We start from the raw sequence: 10909 nt of genomic DNA, 5'->3' as shown, positions 1-10909 counted from the left end.
GATAATGTATGCTAAAGCATATAGTGGGCGCTGCTCCAGGCTTTCCCATCCCCCACCCCGGGGGAGCTGAAATGAGCCTCTAACTAGTGGGACAGGTGGGACAAGCATCCTTCAGACACGCTTAGATCAGCTCGGAGGGAGAGGGAAGGAGGCTGTAGTGGACAGCTGGGGAGGGAAAGCTTCTTCATGGAAGAATGCAACAGGAATAACAGAACGGGAAAATCACATCGTGCAACTCCTAACGCATCATGGATCCGGGCCACAGTGTAAATTCTGGCCAAGAATATTAAATGTTCACTCCTTTATTGATCCACAAACCTTGCTTGAACATCACTACGTGCCAGGCCCTGTGCTAGGAGCTGGGGCTGCAGAAATGCCCTCGAGGGCTCTGTGTCCAACAGAGATAGGGTCCTTCCCTTCCCTCTGGGAGTCTGGTTCACTTCAGCCCAACTCTCCTTCCTAAGCGCCTTCTCTGCGCAGAGCCTGCACCAGGCGGGGGCATCTGAGGTCAACGTGGCACATTCCGGCCTCCCAGTGGGGAGCCCGGGCTCTGGTTTGATGGACAAGGTCTGAATCCCGGCTCTACCACTCACTGCCGGGCTGTGGGAGCCTGGGAAAGTCACCCACCCTCTCTGAGGCCCAGCCTCCGACTGTGCAATAGGAGTCACGCGCGCAGTAGCCGGCCGTCTGCCATGAGGATTAGAGGAGACGACGTACGGGCCGTCTCAGCAGTGCCCGGCTCACTGCACAGGAGCAAGAACGACTTTTATTTACCTGGGAGGAATTCAGACGTTCACCTGCCAGACCACAGGTTGCCTCTGGGCCATCCTTTTGTCGGGAGGTCCCCGGGGAGCCCTCTGCTGCCAGCATGGGAGGCCACCTGGCAGGTGCTCAGGAAGAGTCAGGCCTGACGGATCGGCTTAGCTGGGGCGCTTGATTGGCAGGCACAGAAAGCGTCAGCTGTCCCGGGCAGTCTGAGGGCTGGAGACTTTTATTAAACACTACTGTGCACGTGAGAGAGGGCGCTGACTCAGTCCTCTAGGTGCTGGGCATGGGGCTAAGCGTGGGGTTGTGTCCTCCCAACTTCAGAATTACACATCAGGCACCCCCCTTATGGAGGAGGAAACGAAGCTCACAGGTTTGAGCCGCATTCTTGGGTTGAGCCGCTCCACAGAAAGAGCCTGTGACAAGGACTGGAGGGCAAGTGGTTTAGTTGGGAGGTGATCCCAGGAGGCACAGGTGGGGATGGAGGAGTGACACAGGGACGAGAAGAAGCCGGTTCAGGGTGTGCTGATGAGCAGCTGACCACTGTGGGCAACCCAGGCTCAACCCCCCAGGCTTCTGGGGAGACGGTGTAGATTCTGGCCCCAAGCTGCTCCACTGGGCGGCGAGGAGGCGGAGGGTGTATCCACCACTGCCAGCTGCCCCGGGTGAAGGCTGCGTGAGGGCATCACCCCCCACCCCGGGTATTTCCAACCTGCCTATGAACGGCCGGAAGTCCAGGGGTTGCAGGCAGAAGCGGTCTGCATGCCCGGGAATGGTGAAAGCCACAGCGCGGGCGGGCCGTGACGGCATCGATGGAGCCATCCATAATGAAAGACTGTCACCATTATTGTGACTACACCCTGGAGTTGCCATCCCCCCCATCATCCCACCTCTGAAACGTTCGTCCCACCCCAGGGACAGCCGCCTCTCTTCGCCACGCTGGTCTCTTCCCTGCTGTCCTCCTCCCACCTGGCATGCCCCTGGCCCCACCTTCCCTCTTGAGCTTAGGTTCCAGGGTCAGGAGCATCCTGCTCTCCTTTCACGACACCTGCTGGACAAGCCCAGCTGGCCACACCCTCCCGTGTGTGTCTGGACCCCTGAGCACTGCGGGGCGGAGTCTGCCACTGTGTAGTCACCACCAGCACCCGTTCGTGGTCTCCAGCCTCGTCTAGGGTCTCAGGTCTACTCCAGCCTTTCCGTGTTTCCCTAGGTGGCTCTCTCTCTCACTCTCCACAGACATCACCCCAGATGGTCACCAGTCTCCCTGAGACAGCGCATCCCCACGTCTCCCTGCAGATGACCCCACCCCCTCCCGAGGAACAAAAAGGCAAGTCAAGCAGAAACCCTCCCTCTTACAGCCTTTACCCTGTCTGTGAGCTCTCACGCACTCCTTCCCTCCAGCCTCAAGGGATGGTGGCCCCACCTCCTGTCCGAGGCCAATCCCTCCACCTATGCCCGGAGCCCACCCCTCCCACTGGCTCAGGGACCTACCTCTCCATGTCCTCAGCCTCTCCTGCCTGCCTGGCTTTCTCCCATGCACACGTAAGCACATGCAGGGCTCCCATCGAGGCGGGGGCTGGGGATACACACACTTTCCAGGAGCCTGTGCTCCCCCCGGCTCCCACCCTGTCCACCTGCTGGCTTTCACAGCCCAGCTTCCTGAAGCAGTGTCTATACTTCTTACCTTCACTGTCTCCCCTCCCCTCCTTCCTCCAAGGTCTGCTGGGCTGCACTCATCCACTACAGTCAAACTATTTGTGTCCTGGTCACTAAATCCTATCAGTGCTCCCCTTTTCTGCTAAATAAACCACGTGCATTCAACCCTTGTCTCAAGGCCTGCTTCTGGGAGAGCCCAGACTAAGACACACACCCAGTCCTAGAACGTCACTGACGGAGAGGAGCAGCTTACCTGATTGGCACAGCACAATTCATCCCCTAAGACTAGGCGTGTTGCTACCACAACAAAACCAGGATTTGGTTAGCAAATAGCAAGGCAAGGATGGCTGTTGGGCTGGCAACCAATGGTAACCACCATAGTGCCCCTCAGGCCCCTCAAAATCAACAGCTCCCAAACTGAACTCATTGCTCCCCCACCCCAAACTTGCTTCTCTGCTGGTCTTTCCTATTCAAGGTGGTGGCACAACCAATCCACCAAGCCAGAAATGTGGGAGCTGCCTCGACTTCCCTTCTCCTCATCCCCACATCCACTGGTCGCACTTGAGTTTGGTCACCACTTTAGGCTCTGAAACAACCTCTGAAGCCATCACTGCCCAGACTCACCATCTCTCCCCTGCATTATAGCAGTCTCCTCACGGGCCTGCGTGTCTCTGCTCTCGCCCGCTCCCTGCCCACCCCAAACCACAATCTACTCCGATCTTTCTAACATGCTAATCTGACCATGTCACAGGTCTGCTCGGGATAAAATCCAAAGTCCTCTGCTTGGCATTCATGCCTCCTCGGGACACTCCCTCCACCCCCAGCACATCTCAGACTTTCTCCTCACCTTGAGCTCCACATCCCAGCCACCGGCCTCTCTCTCCCTTCTCCTCACCTGCTGTGCCCCAAGCCTGGATTGCCCTTCTTGACAGACTCTTACTCATGCTTCAAAATGTTGTCACCTCCTCCAGGGAGTTGTCCTGACCCCACCCCAAGCTAGGAGAGTGCCCCCTCCCTGGGTGTACCCCTCGCACAGAGAGGACCCTGCACTCTGGCTAGCTGGTTCTTCTGTGACTACCCTCCATTTTCTTGGGCTTTCCTTTCAGTGCCCAGCATGGGGCTCAGCCCAGAGCACATCCTCTCACTTGGCTCTATCCCTGCTGCACATCCTCCCCAGCATATCCTCCCCAGCACATCCTAAGTGCTCAGCAACCATTTATGGAATGAACTGCACAAGGACAAACAGCTAGGAAGCATCCTTGTTGATTTGAGCCCATAGTTCTCTGTGTCCAAAGCGTGTGCTTTTAACCCTGCCCAGTGGAGTGGGTGGTCTGGTGTGGTGGTTAGGCAGGCAGCTCCTAGAACAGGACCACATGAGTTCAAATCACAACTCTGGCAGTTAGTAGCTGTGTCACCTGGGACAAGTCACTTTGCCTCTCTGGGCCTCCATTTCCTCACCTGTGAAACGCAGATGGCATCTACCTGTTGGGCACTGTGAGGACTAAATGGGTTAAGACACGTGCAGTGCGAAGAAGAGTGCAGCACAGAGTAAGCTCGGAATGCGTGTTTTCCCCTATCCTGCGATCCATTTATGTGAGCTCCAAACGCTACGCAGACCTCAGGTCTTCTTGCCCTTTTCTTTTTAACCCATCTCTCCTTGAAGTCACCCCAGGGTGGAGCCTCCCTCTCCTGGCGGCCCCCCCCCATCAGCAGCCTGGCCACGGCTTCTTCCTGGTCCCCAGGGGAGGTGGTGGAGAAGGAACAAAGGCCGCTGCCCACCACAGTCATTAGGGAGCACCTGAGCCGCTCACGCTCACGGGACAGTCAACCCTAGGTACCTGCCAGTATCGTGCTCAGGACCCACCCTCCAACTTCCAGGGGTGTCTGGGAATACAGATGACGCTCCTCTGCATGGCTGGCTCTGCAGCACCCCAGAGCTAGCGGACACAGGGCTGTCCCTGACGGCGCGTTGTGAGTATGTCTGGGGGAAGGGGCCGCTGCCATGTGCCCGTTTCTGTCGCTGTGCACGCTTGTCCGTCTCTGGGTGTACCTGTGTTATCATCTGGTCACACTGGTTCCTCGGGGATATGAACCCATCTTAGTGTCTATGCCTTGGGCCCCAAGTGCACTCGTCTCTCTGTGGGTGATTGTCTTTCTCTGAGTGTGAACACGCCCTTGTGACTGCACCCATCACTGTGCATTCATATCCGTTTCTTTGCACACACACGGATCACACATACTTCTGTCTCTGCATGTACACGCGTCTCTCTCCATGTCTATGGCTAGCCTTCTAGACCTGCATGTACCTGCTCTCTCTGGATCTATACGAAGATTTCTGAGGCAATGTCCCTCTCTGGGTGTATATTTGCTTCTGAGTGCAAATGTCACAGCTGTGCGTGTGCCAACAGTCTCGGGGGCTATGTGCCTCTCCCCATGTGCACATTTATCTTCATAAGTGCATGTCTATTTCTGCGGGTCCTCGGCTATCTGCTGGTGTACAGGTCTGTGTCTCAGGGTAGTTATTACGTCCGGGTGTGCCCATCTGTGCCTGAATGTTCACATCTCCGAGTACACACGCTCACCGAGCTCGGGGGTGCACTTCTGTACCTGGGGCTCTTCTCTAAGCCAGTTTTGTTTACCTATGTGCATTCTGTCACTGTACCCGGGTACAGGGATGGAGCTCATGGGACACCGAGGGTGCTGCCTAATGCCCCCGTTTTCCACAGAGGTCTGGGCTGACAAATGGGGTGAGGCAGAGGGCAGGGAGCAGGGATGCCGTGCCACCCCCGGGAATTCCTGGCTGGTCCCCGGGGAGCCACCTCTCTCCATTAACCAGAGCCCTGGGGACTTAGGGGAGCTTCCCATGAGTGTGGGCCTGGTGGCAGAGGCCAGGAGGTAGTGACACTTAGGAGCACCCCACCCTCTGCTCCCGACGTCAGCAGGGGCCAGCCCTGCCTGGAGCAAGATGGGTGCATCGCATCCCTGACTTCCTCTGCTGGGGCCTGACAGAAAGGCACAGGGTCAGCACAGTGTGAGTGGGTGTGTGGGGGTCAGGGGACCCCTCTATGACGAGGAGGGGAAGGAGAAAAGAGAACCAGGAGAGAGAGAGAGGTGAAGGGCCAAGAAGAGAGAAAGCTGAAGGCAGGGGAGGCAGGCCCCAGGGAGCCAAGGCTGGTGGTGGGCTGGAGTCCCCGGGGACAGCCGGAGGGGGCCCATGGGGTCTTGCTGAGTTCCCCCACCCCTGGGAGCCACACACCAGCCCCAGGGCGGGGACTTGAGCTGAGAGGAGGAAGCCACATCCCCTCCCGCTTTCTCCCGTCTCTCTGAGTCTCTATTTTTCTCTCACAGTCGCTCTGCCCTGTCCCTGTCCCCAAAGGCTGGGTGTGAAGGCCACACCCCGGGAATGATGTCCAAGAAGACCAGAGGCCAAAGATGAGGTTTCCCAAGAGCCCCGGACAAGGGCGTGACCTTCACAGCCTCCAGCTCCTGGGCCAAAGGGGAGGGAGCCTGGATGGTCACCATTTGTGGGGCCCACCCAACTCCAGGCCCTTCCACACCTTACTGAAGCTCCCAACCTGCAGGGCAGGAGGACTGTCCCCACATCGCAGATGGGGAAACTGAGGCCCTGCATGGCAAAGGGCCTGCCCTAGAGCTGGGACTGGGCAGTGTGGGCGCCCGCAGTCCCGGGACAGGGCGAGAGCTGGGGCAGAGAATGGAACCCCTCATGGGAGCTGACCTCCCCAATGCTGGGTCTCTGCTACTATCCATGGTTTAGCGGAAAGAGTGACAGATTTGGGTTCGAATCTCCCTGGGTTTGGACCCACATTCCACATCTGACGGACTGTAACTTAGGCAAGTCACCCCCTCCCTGATCCTCAGTTTCCACATTTGTGAAGGGGGTGACTAATCCCGCTCTGCCTCGCTGGGCTGCTGTGAGGGCTAAATGCGAGATCCAAGAGGTGAAAGGGCTTTGTAAATTGTGAAGCTGTGCACAGCAGGTGTCTGTGTGTTTACAGGTGGACGAGTGCTACAGAAGCACCCTGAGTGATAACTTGAAAGACCATGTACTGGGCTGGGCATTTGGCTAAGTCCTCTATGTGGGTCCCTTCCTTTACCCTCACACCACCCTCTGGGTGGGCACCATCGTCGCCACTGCACAGATGAAGACACTGGGGTGAGGTGATGCCCAGCATCACACGTCCTGTAAGTGGCAAACCCAGGACTGCAGAGCTGCAGGCTGGCGCTCTGAGCCACCAGGTGGGGTCACTGGGAAGTCTGACGGAAGGGGGTCCCGGAGGAAGATTCGCAGGGCCAGGAGCCAGAGGGGTGGGAGGCTCACAAAGGAAGCTTCCCGCAGGCCCAACCTCTCCCCTCCTCTTTGATGGCCAGTTAGTCCTGCCTCTTTGGGCCAGCTGGGCCCTTTAAAAAGCCAAGGCGCACTAGAGGAAACTCCCCTAGAGTCCTTCCCCGCCTCAGGAGAGGCTGTCCCAGGATTATGACTCCAGGGTGTAGTCTGGAGTGTTCTACTGCCTCCTCTTACCCCTCTGGGATCTCCTGTCCTCACCCCTTCTCATCCTTCCCACCACACTCCACCCCACCAACTCCCCTCAGCTACCCACTCACACCCAGAGCTCAGGCACTGAGAACAGCTCAGCGTGGGAGCCTTCCCGAGTGCCCTAACTTGCACTGGATACCAAGCCTAAAACCTCCCTGCTCCACAATAAAGCAACTATTGAGCTACTACTGTTTGCCAGGCACATTCATATCCAGCCACAGCCAAGCTATGTGACCTCAGGCAGGTCCCTTAACCTCCCCCTCCGTGCCTCAGTTTCCCCCTCTGTAAAATGAGAATAATGAGTTAATACTTGCACAGGATTTAGAAGAAGAGTACACGGCATGTAGTAAGCTCTATTTATTAATTTAAATTCATTAATTTAAACAAAGTTAAAAATCTTTATTCAACTTTGCAAAGGAAGGATTACCAGCTACATTTCACTGGTAATCAGGGCTCAGAGAGAATTGCTATTGGTTCATTTATCCAACAAGCATTTATTGAGCCCCCACTGTGTGCCAGGCCAACACTCACTACTTTGTGCCCTTTATCCCACTTAATCCTCACAGGCCTGTGAGGAGGTGTTAGTGTCCCCAGCGCTTCCCAACACCCCCTAGGGGCAGTACTGCCCTGTGAGACCCCAGCTGTCTACTGTCTGTCTCCCCCAGCATGTGATCACTGGGAGAACAGGGATCTGCGTGTTGTCGCTGCTGTATTTCAGCCCATGGCAGAGATGAAGTGCTCGGTAAATATCTGTTGAGAGAAGGAACAGAAGCATCCCTAGCTTACAGAGGAGGAAAGTGGAGTTCAGAGATATGAAGTGATTTGCCCGAGACCACACAGCTGCTCGGTGGCAGAGCTGAGACTTGAACCTACGTCTGACTAGCTCGAAAGCCTGTGTTCCTGCCCTGACACTGCTTCTACCCACGTGGAGGCCCAGGTGTGGGGAGGAAGGGAGGTCTGGGCTGGTGCAGACTTGGCACAGAGGCTTGTAGAAGCCTGGACTAGCAGAGCGGGGCCCGAGACCCCTGCAGCCTTCTTCCTTGAGAACCCAGGCTCCTTCTGCCTCCAACCTGCCCACCTGTGTTCCCCTCAGGCCACTGGCCATCCTGGGCAGGGGAGCAGCGCTCCTCATCAGGTCTCCCATCAAGAAGGGGGCCAGCCGAGCTTCACAAAGTCCAGAAGCAGAAGCTGCCATGCTCAGCCTCCGGAGCCTCCTCACTGCTTGCAGGCTCACCGGAGAGCTCAAGGTGAGAGGCAAGGGCTTGGCGGAGGGCGAGTGGCAGACTGAGAGGAGGGGGCCATGGCACTGGGCCATCAGGGCTGGAGAGGACTTCAGAGAGCAAATCCAACCCCCTCTTCCTATCCATTTTCTGGCTGTGGAAACTGAGGCCCAGAGAGGGCAGAAAGACGCAACAGAGCCCCACACTCTCTGAGTGTCCACTATGTACCAGGCAGAGTGCCAGGCTCTTTACATTGGTTATAACAGCATCTGTGGCCCCGGGAGAATGTGGCCACCTCCAAAGTCAGGATCCTCAAGAACCCAGCAGAAAGCCTGCACACAAGCAGGTCTTCAGAAATGTCTGCTGAACACATGAACGGAGGAGCTGTTTAGTCCTCAGAATATCTGGTGAGGTAGGAGTTATCATACCATTCAGGAAACTGAGGCTCAGAAAGGACGGAACTGACTACAGCAACCAATGCTGCTGAAAAATGATCTCTGGACGCCAGGGACCTTACCGAGAGCACATGGTGGAGCTAGGTGACAGTGGGTTGAGGGGTGAGGGGAGGGGAGGAAGGAGGCAGCTCTTCAGGGAGAGGCTGAAAATATGAGAGGGAGACGGAGGCAGCATTCTCCTCTGGAGCAACATGGGGGGAGGCAGGCTATTGCTTTGCCTGCTGAGTTAACATGGGGGCAACTTGGCCAGGCCTCAGGGCTAGTTGGATGGAGCAGCGGAGACATCCTGGATTCCCTGGAGCCCTGTATCTGGAGGCTCAGCGGCAGCTCCCTGACGGTGGTCACTGAGCTGGGCATGAAGGTCACTTCTTGGTAGAGACCCCTGCTGCCCTCAGAGGGGGCAGAGACAGGGAATTCCCACTCACCGAGACCTGCTGTGGGCCAGGCACAGTGCTGGGCCCTTTACTTACACAATGTCCTTTACGGCTCAAAGCAGCCCTGGGAGGAAAGGAAGTCCTGTCTTCATTTTACAGAAGAGCAGTTCTAACCCAGCCACGTGGCCTCCACCGGCTCATCCATTCATCCAACAGATGCCACCTCAACACTCACCGGCCAGACGGTGCACTAGAGGGGGCGTGGGGAGGGAGGGGTGAGCGACGGAGCGCTGTCCTCATGCAAGGACTCCACTTCCCCCACAGCTGCTTTACCTCTTGGGCATCCATTTGCCTACAAAATGGGGAAGCTACTGCTCTCTAAAGATGGTGAGAAGTAAGCGAGATAACTTCACGGACATTGCTGATGGGCCCTCTCTCACCCTGCCCACCCGGAGAAACTGCAGACAGTTCCTACGTGCCCCGGGCTTCCTGTGTCTCCCTGCCTAAGGGCTTCGCTGGCTGCCAGGCGCTGAGCCCACCCCCAGGAGCCCTGGGAGCAAGCCTCGGCCCCTGAGGGACGACAGGTGTTGGTAGATAAATGCCCAGCTCCCTCGCCCCTCAGCGGGATGGTTCTGAGGTGTGTTCTGCAGTCCTATGGTGGGACTCCAGCCCATGAGCTCTGGCTGCCCCCCAGGGGAGCCTGCCCATCAGCACACCCTTTGCTGGCTCTCCTCCCCCACTGCTTCCCCATGCTTCCCTGAATCTCCTCCCATATACACTTCTTGCACTGAGATCCTTGCTCAGAGTCTACTTTGGGGCAAACCCAGCCTGGAACGGATGACTAAAACCTGGCACTCGGGAGATGTTCAGCAATCTTGCTCACCTCCATGCTCATTTTCACTTACAGAATCGGACATCTTCGAGAACACAGTCGGCTCCAGCTGAACCACCAGGGCCCATGAGCATCATCCAGAAGCAGGTGTGGGCCAGCGGCCTGGGGGTGCCAGGCGGGGGGAGAGTCAGGCCATGGGCCCTAGGGCACTTATAATAGGCTGAGCCACTTGGAAGCCAGGCCAACCTCTGCACACCACGACACAGTTATAAAGTCATTTTCTTGTTCCAGGTTCTGTGTTCCCTTTTCCATCCCACTGTTCCAACCCACATGCTCCAACTCAGGGGTCCACGCCCAACATCAGAGGCTTCACACCCGAATGCGATGTTCTCCCACCGTCACCTCCCTCGTCTCCCCCTTCCGGGTTCCCTTCTGGTCGGGCAGGCCGGAGGTGAAGTTCCCCTGCATCTGGGTAGAGGTGCTGATGCAGGCCCACCTGCCCTCCAAGCGGGCCGATGTGGCCCACCAGCCGGCCCAGTGTGCCCACCTGGGCACGGTGCTCAGCGCCAAGATCCAGGACCTGGTCAAGGCTGCCACCCCGCCCTGCTACAAGCTCGTGTTCTCCACCAGCATCGGGATCAAGGAGCAGGACAACATGGTGGTCTCCAGCCAGAGCTGGTGGGACCCGCACGCAGACAGCTTTGTCACCTCCCAGCACGTGAACCCCACGCTCTTCCGCGAGGCACTGGTGCACACCATCTATTTGGAGTGAGCCCTGTGGGATGGCCCCTTGCTAGAGCCTGGCATGGAAAACTCAGCCCTGCCCGTCAGTGAGGGACTGTGGAAGCACCCCCGCCCTAGGCAAGGCTCACAGCCACTGAAAGGAAAAGGACGCCCATGCATCTACATTTAGCCCTCCTCAGGTCACCCAGACCACACACAGTCCTTTGCCTCTGGCTGGAATTACGTTAACCACGTGCAGCTCCCAGCTGGTCATACAGATCAGAAGCTCTGAGGGGCAGCTATCTATGTCTTTGATTAATAAAAAATGT

At 57.2% G+C, this 10909-nt stretch overlaps 1 protein-coding gene across 1 annotated transcript; it reads left to right on the top strand.

Moving 5' to 3' along the window:
• Positions 1 to 10236: 10236 nt before the first annotated feature.
• On the top strand, positions 10237 to 10629 carry LOC147914041 (dynein light chain Tctex-type 5-like). Its single transcript, XM_087447076.1, has one exon. The coding sequence runs from the start codon at positions 10237 to 10239 to the stop codon at positions 10627 to 10629; it is 393 nt and encodes a 130-aa protein (XP_087303202.1).
• Positions 10630 to 10909: the final 280 nt, after the last annotated feature.

This window comes from Ceratotherium simum, chromosome 22 (genome assembly GCF_057802395.1).
Source record: "Ceratotherium simum simum isolate JZ-2026a chromosome 22, ASM5780239v1, whole genome shotgun sequence".
NCBI classification, from domain to species: Eukaryota; Metazoa; Chordata; class Mammalia; order Perissodactyla; family Rhinocerotidae; genus Ceratotherium; species Ceratotherium simum.
This window is presented reverse-complemented; position numbering and strand designations above follow the sequence as displayed.

Coding starts and splice junctions, on each gene's coding strand:
- LOC147914041 (XM_087447076.1), top strand. CDS start 10,237: ATGCGATGTTCTCCCACCGTCACCTCCCTCGTCTCCCCCTTCCGGGTT.